Source organism: Mesoplodon mirus (genome assembly GCF_964341445.2).
Source record: "Mesoplodon mirus genome assembly, chromosome: 17".
Taxonomy (NCBI): domain Eukaryota; kingdom Metazoa; phylum Chordata; class Mammalia; order Artiodactyla; family Ziphiidae; genus Mesoplodon; species Mesoplodon mirus.
In genome coordinates this window covers 77743096-77758572 of record NC_138993.1, presented here as the reverse complement: position 1 = coordinate 77758572, position 15477 = coordinate 77743096, and the positions used below count along the sequence as shown (strand labels likewise).

At 55.3% G+C, this 15477-nt stretch overlaps 1 protein-coding gene across 6 annotated transcripts in view; it reads right to left on the bottom strand.

Annotated features, from left to right (window-relative positions):
- Positions 1-15477, bottom strand: part of MCF2L (MCF.2 cell line derived transforming sequence like) — a gene marked incomplete at its 5' end in the record, with an annotated part of 121080 nt that overhangs the window by 68125 nt on the left and 37478 nt on the right. For 2 of the 6 annotated variants that reach the window (XM_082602417.1, XM_082602410.1), the window contains one exon: positions 10296-10657. The exons of 3 other annotated variants lie outside the window; for them this stretch is intronic. In XM_082602417.1, coding sequence (XP_082458543.1) covers positions 10296-10401 — 106 coding nt within the window. Of the gene's footprint in view, positions 1-10295; positions 10658-15477 lie in introns of those variants that run through there. One more of the 6 variants, XM_082602409.1, reaches the window with a different exon arrangement.

Genomic DNA, 15477 nt, shown 5'->3' with positions numbered 1-15477 from the left:
ACTTAGAGAAAGAAGAACAAAAAAACCCTGAGGTTAGCAGAAGGAAAGAAATCATAAAGATCAGATCAGAAATAAATGAAAAAGACATGAAGGAAACAATAGCAAAGATCAATAAAACTAAAAGCTGGTTCTCTGAGAAGATAAACAAAATTGATAAACCCTTAGCCAGACTCATCAAGAAAAAAAGGAAGAAGACTCCAATCAACAGAATTAGAAATGAAAAAGGAGAAGTAACAACTGACACTGCAGAAATACAAAGGATCAAGAGCGATTACTACAAGCAACTCTATTCCAATAAAATGGACAACCTGGAAGAAATGGACAAATTCTTAGAAAGGTATAACCTTCCAAGACTGAAGCAGGAAGAAATAGAAAATATGAACAGATGAATCACAAGCACTGAAATTGAAACTGTGATAAAAAATCTTCCAACAAGGGCTTCCCTGGTGGCGCAGTGGTTGAGAGTCCGCCTGCCGATGTAGGGGACACGGGTTCATGCCCCAGTCTGGGAAGATCCCACATGCCGCGGAGCGGCTGGGCCCGTGAGCCATGGCCGCTGAGCCTGTGCGTCCGGAGCCTGTGCTCCGCAACGGGAGAGGCCACAACAGTGAGAGTCCCGCATACAGCAAAAAAAAAAAAAAAAAATCTTCCAACAAACAAAAGCCCAAGACCAGAAGGCTTCACAGGTGAATTCTATCAAACATTTAGAGAAGCGCTAACACCCATCCTTCTCAAACTTTTCCAAGAAACTGCAGAGGAAGGAACACTCCCAAACTCATTCTACGAGGCCACCATCACCCTGAAACCAAAACCAGGCAAAGATACTACAAAAAAATAAAACTACAGGCCAATATCACTGATGAAATTAGATGCAAAAATCCTCAACAAAATACTAGCAAACAGAATCCAAGAGCACATTAATGGGATCATACACCACGATCAAGTGGGGTTTATCCCAGGAATGCAAGGATTCTTCAGTATATGCTAATCAATCAATGTGATACACCATATTAACAAATTGAAGGAGAAGAACCATATGATCATCTCAATAGATGCAGAAAAAGCTTTCAACAAAATTCAACACCCATTTATGATAAAAAAAAAAACCCTGCAGAAAGTAGGCACAGAGGGAACCTACCTCAACATAATAAAGGCCATATATGACAAACCCACAGCCAGCATTGTTTTCAATGGTGAAAAACTGAAACAATTTCCTCTAAGATCAGGAACAAGACAAGGTTGTCCACTCTCACCACTGTTATTCAACATAGTTTTGGAAGTTTCAGCCACAGCAATCAGAAAAGAAAAAGAAATAAAAGGAATCCAAATCGGAAAAGAAGAAGTAAAGCTGTCATTGTTTGCAGATGACATGATACTACATGCAGAGAATCCTAAAGATGCTACCAGAAAACTACTAGAGCTAATCAATGAATTTGGTAAAGTTGCAGGATACAAAATTAATGCACAGAAATCTCTTGCGTTCCTATACACTGACGATGAAAAATCTGAAACAGAAATTAAGAAAACACTCCCATTTACCATTGCAACAAAAAGAATAAAATACCTAGGAATAAACCTACCTAAGGAGACAAAAGACCTGTATGCAGAAAACTGTAAGACACTGATGAAAGAAATTAAAGATGATACAAACAGATGGAGAGATAGACCATGTTTTTGGATTGGAAGAATCAACATTGTGAAAATGACTATACTACCCAAAGCAATCTACAGAGTCAATACAATCCCTATCAAACCACCAATGGCATTTTTCACAGAACTAGAACAAAAAATTTCACTATTAGTATGGAAACACAAAAGACCCCGAATAGCCTAAGCAATCTTGAGAAAGAAAAACAGAGCTGGAGGAAGCAGGCTCCTGGACTTCAGACTATACTACAAAGCTACAGTAATCAAGACAGTATGGTACTGTCACAAAAACAGAAATATAGATCAATGGAACTGGATGGAAGGCCCAGAGATAATCCCACGCACATATGGTCACCTTATCTTTGATGAAGGAGGCAAGAATATATGATGGAGAAAAGACAGCCTCTTCAATAAGTCGTGCTGGGAAAACAGGACAGCTACATGTAAAAGAATGAAATTAGAATACTTCCTAACACCATACACAAAGATAAACTCAAAATGGACTAAAGACCTAAATGGTAAGGTCAGACACTATAAAACTCTTAGAGGAAAACATAGGCAGAACACTCTATCACATAAATCACAGCAAGATCCTTTTTGACCCACCGCCTAGAGAAATGGAAATAAAAACAAAAATAAACAAATGGGACCTAATGAAACTTCAAAGCTTTTGTACCTCAAAGGAAACCATAAACAAGATGAAAAGACAATCCTCAGAATGGGAGAAAATATTTGCAAATGAAGCAACTGACAAAGGATTAATCTCCAAAATTTACAAGCAGCTTATGCAGCTCAATATCAAAAAAACAAACAACCCAATCCAAAAATGGGCGGAAGACCTAAACAGACATTTTTCCAAAGAAGATATACAGATAGATATCCTACAAACACCTGAAAGGATGCTCAACATCACTGATCATTAGAGTAATGCAAATCAAAACCACAATGAGGTATCACCTCACAACGGTCAGAATGGCCATCATCAAAAAATCTACAAACAACAGGGACTTCCCTGGTGGCACAGTGGTTAAGAATCCGCCTGCCAATGCAGGGGACATGGGTTCGAGCCCTGGTCCGCGAGGATCCCACATGCCGCGGAGCAACTGAGCCCGTGTGCCCTCAGCTGTTGAGCCTGCACTCTAGAGCCCATGAGCCACAACTACTGAGCCCATGTGGCACAGCTGCTGAGCCCGTGCGCCTAGAGCCCATGCTCCACAACAGGAGAGGCCATCGCAATGAGAAGCCTGCGCACCTGAACGAGGAGTGGCACCCACTCGTTGTAACTGGAGACACAGCCCGTGCACAGCAACGGAGACCCAATGCAGCCAAAATAAATAAATGAATAAATTAATTAATTTTTAAAAATCTACAAACAATAAATGCTGGAGAGAGTGTGGAGGAAAGGGAACCCTCCTGCACTGTTGGTGGGAATATAAATGGATACAGCCACTATGGAGAACAGTATGGAGGTTCCTTAAAAAACTAAAAACAGAATTACCATATGACCCAGCAATCCCACTACTGGGCATACACCCTGAAAAAAACATAATTCAAAAAGAGTCATGTACCAAAATGTTCACTGCAGCTCTATTTACAATAGCCAGGACATGGAAGCAACCTAAATGTCCATCAACAGGTGAATGGATAAAGAAGGTGTGGCACATATATACAATGGAATATTACTCAGCCATAAAAAGAAACGAAATTGAGTTATCTGTAGTGAGGTGGATGGACCTAGAGTCTGTCATACAGAGTGAAGTAAGTCAGAAAGAGGAAAACAAATACCGTATGCTAACACATATATATGGAATCTAAAAAACAAACAAACAAAAAGGTTCTGATGACCTAGGGGCAGGATAGGAATAAAGACGGAGATGTAGAGAATGGACTTGAGGACACGGGGACGGGGAAGGGTAAGCTGGGACAAAGTGAGAGAGTGGCGTGGACATATATACACTACCAAATGTAAAAGAGATAGCTAGTGGGAAGCAGCTGCATAGCACAGGGAGATCAGCTCGGTGCTTTGTGACCAGCTAGAGGGGTGGGGTAGGGAGGGTGGGAGGGAGACGCAAGAGGGAAGAGATATGGGAACATATGTATATGTATAGCTGACTCACTTTGTTATACAGCAGCAACTAACACACCATTGTAAAGCAATTAGACTCCAATAAAGATGTTAAAAAAAGAAAAGCTCTCTGAAGCCAACATGTTTTATTTTAAAACACCATTTACCTTTGTGCTCCCGGACGTAACTAAACATGACTTAGACGCTGGGCCAACTGGTTTGGGCTCAGAAGAGATGCCTGATTCATGGCGGGGGGGTTGGGGGGGTGGAAACAGGCGGTCTCGGGGGAGGAGCATGGGGGCCGGACCCTCTAGAAGACAGGACGGAGCCTGCGCGGGCGCCTGGCCAGGGGCACCGGGGGCCTGAGGGAGCGTCCTGGCCCTGCCCCGGGCCTGCGGAGGGGCAGGGACCGGACGGAAGGGGCTGCAGCGTCCCCCTCCTGTTCCGTCAGGCTCACTGGCCCCACACGCCCCGCACCAGCCTGCCAGGGAGGGGCGATCTCTGCTGCTGCCCAGCCAGCTCGGGTGCCCCAGGGCCGGGGGGCAGCATGCAGAGGGGCCCCCGCCCTCAGGTGAGCCAGGCAGACCCGAGGGGAGGCTCCTGCGGTGGGCCGGGGGCTCGGAACCCTCTTCCCTCCTGGGGCCACCGGCAGAGACGCAGGTGAAGCAGGAGGCCCCACCGCTTTTCCTTCTTGCTATGTGTACGTTTTAGGCGCGTGGTTTTACATCGCAGAACCGCAGCCCACAGGTACCGAGCCTCTTCTGCCCCCCTCACCACTCTGGAGAAAGAAACGCCAGCACAGCAGATAAAGCACATAAAAAGCATCTCGCGCCCCGGTGCGAAGCAGCCACGCCCACACAGCAAACAGCCTTTGAGCTGCCAGGCCGTTTGCCGATATTACTCACGCTTCCCGGGAATCACAGCAAACAGGGCAGCGCCAGCAGGACCGCACCGGGCACGCCTCCCCGGGGAAGCTTCCCACCCTCGGTTCACTCCCCAAAGCCCCTCGAGACACAGACGGGCCCAACGCCCGCGGCCCTCGGGGCGCCTCGGGCTGGGCGTGCCCCACCTGACGGCTGTCCCGATGGCGCCTCTGCCCTCGTGGCGGACGTTCTCCCTCCTCCACGTCCGGGTCTGACGTGCACCTGCACTGGGCAGCAGCTCGGAGCGACACCTGCTGCTGGTGGGGATACGCCCCCAGCCCGCCTCCCCGGGCCTCTGCTCTTCGGGGCGGAAGCTGAGCTTTCTGAGACTCAGGGCCACATGAGACGCTGAGGTCCCAGGAGCTCGAGTTCCACTTCCCCATCGCCGCTCTGACTTAATTTTAATTCACCAGCTGAGTATTTTCAGCCAAATGTGGGGAGAAGGGCACCCGCTCTGTCGATGCTACTGTCGTGAACAGCAGCTCCGAGGGGAACCTGGACATGCAACAAAAGTGAAGAAGCCGGAGAATCAAAACAGAAACTGCACTGCCCAGATTAACTTCATGCCTGGCGGGCTCAGGAGGACCTGGGCTGCGTCCTGGGCACTCCCACCCTGCCCGGGGGCTGCAGTGTCCACCCCTCGGTGCCAAAGGTGTTTCCAGAAAGTGCTGGAAGGGGCGGGAGGAGAGAGACTCCATCCCGCCCACATGAGACCCAGGTAGAGACCCGGTGGCCCCCCAGGCCTGTGCCCCTAGAATAGGCAGCCCCTCGGCCGTCCTGTTCCCACTGTCCTCTGGGGAAGGGCCGGGGGCCGCAGCCCAGAGAGGCGCGTGGTAAGAGCGACCCACCGAGGTCAGGTCACCCAGTGACCAGACATGAGCTTCGGTACACAAACTGTTCTCGAAGCTGTGACCTTCGGAGTCTGGAGCTCGGGGCCACGGGGCCAACTGGACCGAGAGGCTGTTCTCGGCTGTCACTCTGGACGACCGTCCAGGACAAGCGATGCTATTTCTGACAACTGCTACCTGGCCCTCCCCGTCTGTAAAGTGGGTGACATTCACATGAGACAGTGACGCTGCAAAGCTTTAAATCCGAGCCCTGGTCATGGCGACCCCAGGGTGCCTCCCACAGAGAGGACGGGACTCAGCCCAGAGGAGGCCCGATGGCCAGCGCGTGGCCCGGGTCCTGCCGGGACGGCCCAGGGGGATTCGCCAGCACTCGCAGCTCCCCGGAAGGCCACCACAAAGCAGCTCTGTCACTGAACCGCACTTGGACGTACCAGCGGCTGACGTCCAAGTGAGTCACCTGCTTGTGCCTCTCTGTCATGGGCTCGTCGGTACTGCGTAGCTAACGTCTTTGTTCTGTTCTGCGTTTTGCGTGGACCTTCGTCCTTCAAGGGCGCTTGAAGGAGGTCCGGCTGCAGCTCTGACGGGTGTGGAGCTGGGTGCACCAGGCTTGGACTGGCAGAGCGTACGCTTTTAGCTAAAGGGAGGGTCATCTAACGATAACTGGGTGAAGGGCTCACACCCCATCCCCGAGCTGTTCCGAATGCCAAGGGGATGCAGGGTGCACGTGACCCACCCAGACACCCTCCCTTGTCGACACAAGAAACCTGCACGGGCCATGTCCATACTGCAAAGCCACTGCCACAACGGCCGGGTCCCTGCCCTGTCCCCTCACGCCTCCGGTGAGTGACCCCAAAGGACTCACCCTCAGCTACAGAGAGCAGCCAGGAGCACCAGTCGGAGTAAACGTATAGCTTCTCATCTCCTCCAAGGAGGTGTGGGCAGCCGCCCGTCTCCCGTGGCCTAGGGCCCGCCGCTCCCCGGCAGCTCCCGCCCGCTGAGCTTCGCTCCCTAGAATCTGCCGGCGACCAGCTGCAGCCAGGACGCACCATCACAGGGCGGCTACCCGCCCGCTGGCCAACGCTTCCTCACCCCGCCCCGCGTGTTTACACACAGGATCGGGCCGTGCAGCTGTCCCAGCCTCAGTTCCAGGCACAAGGGACACCTCCGCGGGCGAGGGACAGACACCTCCCGGGCGAGACATCTGCGCCCTCCAGCAGGGACGCGCTCCGCTCCGCCCGGGACTCACCGGAGGTGCTAATCAGACGATACCGTTCCGTTCCATCTGATGAAGGCCAGGGACAAAGAGGAGGGCGGCCACACTTGTCTCAGGAAGGTGAGGGAGTGGGGACACAGGCACCGCACCCAAGGCCCCTCTTGTCTCTTCCCGGACTTCCATTCAAGGTGTGCGTCTCTAAGCCGTGCGGGCGTGAAGCAGCGGCCCCACCTGGGGACCCCCCTTCAGAGCCCAGAGAACGCTTGTGCCGCCCGGCTGCCACGGTGGCCCTGCCCTGCCCACCATGGGGACGACGGGAAGGCTCCCCTCACCCAGTGCTCAGAGACGAAGGTGGGCAGAGTCCCCAAACCCCAACCAGCAGGTGCCAGCGAGGCTCCCTGTTGCGCGGTGGATGGAACCCAGGCCGCGCAGACCACGGGGCTGGGGCAGGCGGCTGGCGGGTGGGCCTGCAGTCCCAGGGCTCCTCGGGCCGAGACCCCACGGAGACCCAGATGCCTGAACACCCCGCTCTGTGTCCTCCTCGGATCTGGGGAAACCGGGGAGCTCGGAGCAGGCGGCCAGAGGAGGGGCTTCAACCAAGTTGCCTGAAATTCAAAGTAATAAAAATACGAACCACCACCAGATTTCCTCAGACTGTGAAGCGTCTCCTTACCCACAGGTTTGGTACGGCCCGTAGGGAGACACCTCCAGGCGAGGCTCTCCTCCGAGAAAAACTGTAACTAAAACAGCACGTCCTCTCTGTCCTTACAGCTCCCATCAGCTCTCAGCCGCGCGCTCCAAAAAGCCAAACGTGACAACCGCGGCGAGGTAAGTGCCTGCGGCTTCCTCCAACCCCTACAAAGATAAAAACCAGCTTCACGATGTAAAACCCGGGTGGGAAAAAAGACGCAAAGCACCAGGGCCGAGCGCTGACTGTACTTTCCCAAACGCGCGCCCACTGAGGCTACTCCAAGGAAACCGGGGCTTCTCGGACACCTCGCCGCCCACCTCTGGCCTCGGCACAGACCTGGGCCTCCGCCTCCCGGGCCCACGGGAACGGCAGCTCCGCGGCCTGTGACCTGGTGTCCTGAGCGTGATGGCGCGGCCCTGAGACAGCTTCGGCTCAAGTCAGGTCCCACTTCACACAGGCTCTCCTGGGACAGCAGGGGGAGGGGCCCAGGCAAAGGCCGGAACCACACTGATGCCTCAGCCGACTCTGAAAGGGCCTCACCGACATTTAGTGCCGTTTTCAACATTTTCAGATGCCCCGATTTTCCAAAAGAAAGACAACGTTCCAGAGACGTCACCTACTGAGTGTTCCAATGCCTCTAGTGCACACAGACAAGCGACTGCTTTCCTCCAGAATTCCTTCCCGAAGGGCCTTTTTTTTGGGCACGTGACCTTGCATTTAAGCATTTCCCCTTTTTGCATCAGCTGCCAGGAAGCTCAAGGGGAAATTCTGCACTCACTGGCAGTGATCAGCTCACCCATGCGCCTAAGGAGCGTTTATCTGCTTTTTTAAAAATCAGTCCTGGTTCTGTGCAAAACTGTCTGTGACAACCTGGAACACGTTCCCATAAAGAACTTTCAGTTCTGAGGGACACGGCTGGCTTTCCTGCTCGTCGGGACTCAGTCCCAAATGTCCCAGGGCAGCGTGCACACTCCTCCCCACTGCTCGAGGGCCCACAGAGGGAAGTTCTGCTTCCGAAAGGGTGGCAGCTCCTTGTAGGAACAGGGAAGAGGCAACGATCAGGAAGCTGTCCCTGACTTCCTCTTCATGAACTGGTAACATCCACTCTGGCGATCAAAGAAAGCCACAGCCTCGCAGCCACACTGTCTCCTGCGCCCTCACCGTGCAGCGGGAAGTCTGACTCTGTTCATCCCCCAACTTGAAGGTGCTTCTCTCCACACTCACCCCAGGGAAACGGCTGAGGTACCTGGGAAGGTCTGTCCATGGGACGCAGAGGCCAGCCTTACCTAGACATGTGCATGGATGAGTTTGCGAGGAAGGAACCAGGGCAAACTTACAGGCAGGAAGGAAAGCTGCGGCCAGACTGCTTCTATGGGAGCAGGAAAAAGTGATGCTGTGGGGACCCGAGAGCTGGGGCACTGCTCCTGCAGGTCAAGGAGACTGATCCCAGAAACGCCAGGCCAGACGGGGCGGGGTGTGGGGAGCAGACGCACGGAGCGGGAGGTGGAGGACGCACAGAGCGGGAGGTGGAGGCTGCATGGAACCACACTGACCAGGGGCCACATGTGTCACAAAGCAGTTAACTGCCCATCGTCCACTCTGGATCCTCATGACCAACAGGACGGACAGAGCACAGAACAAAGGCGTCTAATGTGCTAACCAGGAAAAGAGAAGCTGCTCCGGTCACATGGCCCCCTTTCCCCAGATCTCTGATGGTCACAGCCACCCCCTACTCCATAGAGAGAGGACCCTCGGGGCCCCACTTCATAGCATAGGGCCCCTGGAGCCCTAGATCCACTGCCCCGACGCACGCCTGGAGAGTGGGGGGCAGACTCAGGCGCCACCCTTCCCCCCCCCCCGGGCGTCAGGACAACAATTCAGTCCTTCTGGGGTTGGGGGTCCTGGGTGCCACCCTAACAGCCACAGCGCAGATCCCCAAGGCCAGGGCTCGTCCAGTCAGGCTACTCGGGGACCCCGCCGCCCGGGTGGAGTGCCCAGCCCACCGCGGGCTTGGGAGGGAGACAGGAGAAGGTCTGACGCAGCACTCACACCCCTGTGTGCACCGGGCCAGGCGGGGGCCCACGCAGCCCCTGGTGATGGCCCCTCACGCTGAGTTTAGGGCAGGAGTCAGCGGACCTGGTGAAAGGCCTTGTGTCGTGGGCGCTGACGGGGCTGAGCCCAGAACGACGGCCACGGAGCCGGCAGCGTGAGGCTGAGTCCAGCTCCAGCGGGGCCACGCGCGCAGCTCCGTCCAGTCGGGGTGCCCTGCCCCCTCTCTCAGTGCCCCCCAGCACCGGGCAGCTGTGCGACCCTCCCCGAAAAGGAGAGGACTGTGGGCCGAGCCACAGAGGGTCCGGCTCTGACCTGTTGTTTCTGATGCCTCACGTTGCAGACACACGGGCGTCTGTCCTGGGAAGCGATCCCAGCCTCCCAGCCTCACGGCCGCGCGGAGTGTGCCTCGGGCAGCACCCACCCTCCGCGCTCCAGGTCCCCCAAGGAGGAAGGGGCCCCCCGCCGAAGGAACAGAGCAGGGGGACGGGGCTCTTCCCTCCACGTCGGCCCCGTGGAGTCCCACTCCCGGGGCAGTTGGCTGGGAAAACCGTTCTGTGAGACCCACGAGGGTTTGTCCTGCGCCATCTGGCTGAGCCTTCACTGCGCCTGCCCCGCTGTGGTCCCAGCCAAAGCCCGGGGCCCTCGGGACAGAAGACAAAGTAAACCAGATAGGAGCCGTAGCCCAGCCTCAGTCAAGGCTGCCCAACACGGCTTTTCTAGTCCAGCCTTTCCGAAAAGTCCTGTGAGTGGCACACATTTCTTCGGTGAAAGAAACATACAGGGAGCCGCCCACCCGCCAAGGGATCCAAGCGCTGGTTCCCACGCCCCGCGGCCAGCACCACCCGTCCCGCCTCACCGGGCTGTGGGCACCGTGAGGCTGCCCGACGCCTCCAGCACTGCAGCAGGGGAAGCGGGCAGAGCCTGCGCCGGGGGAGGCCCCGGGACGCGCCCTTCTCAGCCATCGTGTCGTCTCCCCAACGGGGACACAGCGGCGGCGGCGGCGGCGGCAGCGGGTCTTCAGGACGGGCTCACTCGAGGGCTGCCCTGCAGGGCTCCGTCGGGGACACTCACTCGAAAGCCGAGCCGACTCAGGGACGTGGAGCGGGGGTGCCGGGCGCGGGCTGCACGCTGCGCTGGGACGAGGCCACGGGTGACCTCGGGTCTACCGTGCACGTCCAGGCCACGGTCCCCAAACCGCCCGGCACCACCGGGCCACCGGGGCAGCTGCGCACAGGGGTCCTGGCTGCAGGGCGCAGGACTCATCAGGGAAGGGCTCCTCGGTGGGCGAGGCTCCACTGTCTACTTGCAAGTCCTGGGCGTTTCCTTCCTTGGGGGGTGGGGAGTTGTGGCGGAGCTCCCAGCCTCAGGGGCCGCCAGAGCCAAAGCCCCTTCCAAGCTCAGGAAGCCTCACGTCCAAACAAACAACGTGGCAGGAGGGCCTTAGGGGACGCGGCCTGGGCTCTCTTGAAATAAACTGGCAGTTCCGCCCTCTGTCACTCCTGCAGCTCCAGCTCTGGGAGAGGAAACCCTAACGCTGCTTTGTTTGGCGAGCAACACTTTCCACAGAGAGACGCTGAGCCCGCCCCTCGACCGAGGCCCCCAGCAGGCCGCCCAGGACCGTCCCAGGACGCCTGTGCTGCAGCCGGCGGGCCGGGCACCCTGGGCGTGGCAGAGCCCTGCACGCAGCTCCCTGCCGATTACACTGTGTGACACAAGAGGCTCCCCGGGCTCCGGGCGCTTACTAGATGCTCAAGGTCGCAGGGTGGGCGGGGGGAGCACCTGGGTGCCCTTCCCGGAGCCCGGGTGACAGGGCCGCACCACGGTGCCTTGCTTCACCCTCCTCCCACGAGCGCACCCGACCTGACACGACACCCAAGCCAGAGCAGACGCCGTCCACGCTTGCATTTTCACACCGGCTTCCCAGAGGAAACGTGGTGCGTTTGATGTGGCACGTCCGGGACACAGGCCCCTTCCCGCAACCAGGGTGCAGCGCCTCGGGAACAGCCACATGGAAATGTGGTCCCTACGAACCCACGGACGCCGCCGCCACGGGGGACCGGGACCAGCAGCGAGCCGTCGCCCTGGGCTGTGTCCCTCCCCGTGTGTGCAGCTCGCACAGAGAACCCTGAACCCTGGGAGTCGGGCCGGTGAGTCAGAACTCGCCCCCGCGTGCCGGTGCAGACGGTTTATGACCCAGTACAGTCTTCCCACCAAGTGGCCGGGGTTAATCCGCTTTCTCCCAAATACCTAAGTGTTTTAAAGATGTTACTAATTAAACCCTTTTCCAAAAGTCTGCTCTGCGCTGGGGCCTCACTCACAAACTGCTGGTTTCTTTGTCTTGCACATTTGCAGCCTCGGGTGTCCGAGCATCCTGAGACTCTGCGGGACTTTGCCAGCAGTTGGCAGGCGTTTCCTCCCCAAGACCCCGTGAAAAAATCACCAAGAGTCCTGAGAGCCAGGGCTCCTGGTAGGACGCTGGCCGGGGAAGCTGAAGGCCATTCACAAACCGGACTCACTTCTCTGGACCCAGGGGTGTATTCACACAACGTGGCCTCAAGTTACTAGGAAATTCCATAAATGGCATGGCTTTTGGCAGTAAAAGAGCTTTTAATTCTGCCAGGGGAGCAGGGAGTCATTCAGTGCAGGTCTGATGCCAAGTGAGACACTGGGTGATTGAAAATTCAACCCTCCGGGGGCGGGATGCATGCGGGGGCAGAGGCGGCAGCGCTGGGTCCTCGGGCCACGCTCCAAACTGAGGTGCAAAAAGTGTGCCCCTCGCTCTTCTTGGGACACCGTGTACAGAGGGCAGCCCATGGCTCACACGTGGAGCCAGTGGACTCCCATGAAGCCGTCGCACCGGTGAGCACACCTGCACCCGAGGAGCCCCTGCCCCACGGAGCGTGGACAAGCATGGCCCGAATGTCCGCTTCATCCCTCCCTGGGTTTTTCCTCGACCCGGTGCCTGGCGCCCCTGTTGCACTGGGTCGGGGGGAGAGGGGATTCGTTCTGGTTGTGTGGTCGCGGGTCCGGTGAACACTGAGGTCCACAGGCGGCCACACACCTGACGAGCCCTCCTCGGGCTCGGCCCCATGACCTGGCACTGCTCTCGGCCACAACCTGTGGTCTCATACAGTGACGGTTCCTGAGGCAGCCGCGCGGCCAGTCCTTCCTAAGTTGTTCCATGTTCAGGAGGGGCGTCGAGTAGGGATGCTTTCTGTCATTTCCAGGCACGTCTTCCCTCTAACAAAGAAAGTTCTGGGAGCTGGGTGATCAAGGTAACCTGTAGGACTCATTATGGTTCTAAAACTCGGAGGCTTCTGTAACCCAGGAATAAAACCATGTGTGGAGAAACAGGCCATTATAGAGTCTGGAACTAGTTACTCTTAAAAACCAGCTTCTTTTTTTTTTTTTTTTTATTGCAGTAGGCGGGCCTCTCACTGTTGTGGCCTCTCCCGTTCCGGAGCACAGGCTCCGGACGCGCAGGCTCAGCGGCCATGGCTCACGGGCCCAGCTGCTCCGCGGCACGTGGGATCTTCCCGGACCAGGGCACGAACCCGTGTCCCCTGCATCGGCAGGCAGACTCTCAACCACTGCGCCACCAGGGAAGCCCCCAAAAACGAGCTTCTAAAATGATATGCTTAATTTCTTTAAATAAAGGATATATCACAACTGACTGACCAATCATGACAACATCTGGAGATGATGCCCAAGGCGTATGACTTTAAACACAGATAACAGACGACAAGGTGATTTAGGCCCTTTCTAAGCTGTGTTTGCAAAAATCTTTCTTTCTTTCCTTTTCTTTTTGGCTGCACCATGCAGCATGCACAATCTTAGTTCCCTGACCAGGGATCGGACCTGTGCCCCCTGCAGTTGAATCGTGGAATGCTAACCACTGGACCGCCAGGGAATTCCCACAAAAATCAAAGACACGGATTGGGACGTGGCTGGGCCCCATTTTACATAAGGGTCTTCCCTGTGCTGGGAACAAGCATGCAGCCCGTGAAATGCTCAGGTTCTAACACTGATCACGTTTAGTGATGGTTCTGTCTGAGGACTGTTCCCGGCGAAGCTTCCAGGTCCAGACAGAACGTCACCGTCACACTCCCATGGTGGGCGCGCTTGCCCTGCTCGCCCGGCCTCGGTCCTGCTCCCTAAGCATCCGGTGAGTGAATGAATGAAAGTGCCCATAGGAATGAGTGACCTGTCAACACTAAGGGTGTGGTTTCAGGTGAGAAGAGAGTAGAAACTCTAGTCCTCCAGAACTGATGGGGGCATAAGGTTATAAAACTGACAAACCACGGAGACCTGCCATCTATGTGCATTCAACCGCTTTCCATATTTTGTTATCATTTAAGTATCAAGTGACACGTTCCCCTTCTTAAGGATTCAGGAATCAAAACAGTAAAAAATTTTGTCCTTAAAGACAAAGCACTTGGGCTTCCCTGGTGGCGCAGTGGTTGAGAGTCCACCTGCCGATGCAGGGGACACGGGTTCGTGCCCCGGTCTGGGAAGATCCCACGTGCCGCGGAGCAGCTGGGCCCGTGAGCCATGGCGGCTGAGCCTGCGCGTCCGGAGCCTGTGCTCCGCAACGGGAGAGGCCACAGCAGCGAGGCCCACGTACCGCAGGAAAAAAAAAAAAAAGACACAGCACCCTTACAGAAGTGAAGTCCTATTGGGGGCATTTCACCGTCCCTAATATCTTGTCCAAGATGCCATCATTTGGTGACATTTTGATACCAGTTCTTTCCTTTGCTGAAGTAAGTACCACAGCCACGCAGATGATGATGAACATGAGGAACTGGTCATGCTTTGGGGCTGGGACTCATTTCTTTCACACTAATAACGGAATAAAGCAAAAACCCAGAGCATTTGTTGAAACCCCAATTGAGACATGTTAAGAGGCACTTATCTCGAAAGCTGAGAAAGAACAATCATCTCTTTTGTATTTTCAACTTTAAATTTTCTTGGAAGTCTCCTCCCCAGAGTTTGACTTCCTCTCCTACCTGAGCTGGGGAAAGGGGTCTGGGCCCCGGACTCGCCCGTGTGTGTCTTCTGCACACCTGCCCCGCCTGGGTCATCGGCCCGGCCCCCTCCGCTCTGAGCCAGCTCCCACTCCCCCGGGGCACTTCCTTTTCCTCCTCACTCTCCTGGAGAACCCCCACCTTTCATTACTGGAATGTTAGTCAAATGGCAGAGTTAATAACATGCATAATAGAGGCCAGGGTGTGGCGAGCCGTGAGCACAAAGCCCCAGCTCTGCACAGGGCAAGGGGTTGTGAGGCTGAAGGGAGCTTCTTAATTACGTGCTGACTTCTACTTGGTAAAATATAATTCTTCCTTTTATTAAAACACAAGATTTTGACAATCATTTGCTCAAATCTTAAGTCCTATAGAGGAGCACACGATTTCTTTGACTCGTTAACTGCCCACATTTGGTCTATTTACGTGTGGGAAAAAAGCAAACTCCAAAGATGAAAAACCAAACACCTAACAAAGAGATATTAAGTGAATCCTCAGAGTTTTCCACCCACCAGAGCAGAAAGATCCAGGTTCCAGCTGCCGATCGGCCGGGGGACGCTCACCCCAAAATCCCCCTGCGTCCTCATCTCGCGGGTTCACTCTCTGAAGCAACCCAGGAAAAGCACAACTTCCCCAGGAAGAGAACAGTCCCCACATCTCGAGGAGACATAAAGCCTGGTGCTTTTGGAACCTCAGAGGCGGTACCCGGCAAATCAGAAAGACAACCCTGCTCAGTCCTGGCGAGGAAACCGGGGCTGCACCAAGCGTCTCAAGACAGAGGACAGCGGCAAGGGCGGGTGACGAAGAAGGCACGTTCATGAAACTTCAGGAAACGCTGCCCTCAACACCACTTACGTGCTGCACTGTGTATGTAAGCTCTTCAATTAAAGCCACTGTTTCCACTTTACAGAGCTGAGAGGTGCAGGCTGTGCTCCCATCTATCATCCTGAGCAAAGCCCCTAGGAAGTGTGTGCCTCCTCGTAGAACTGAGAGGGGGCGGGGAACGGTGACCACCCT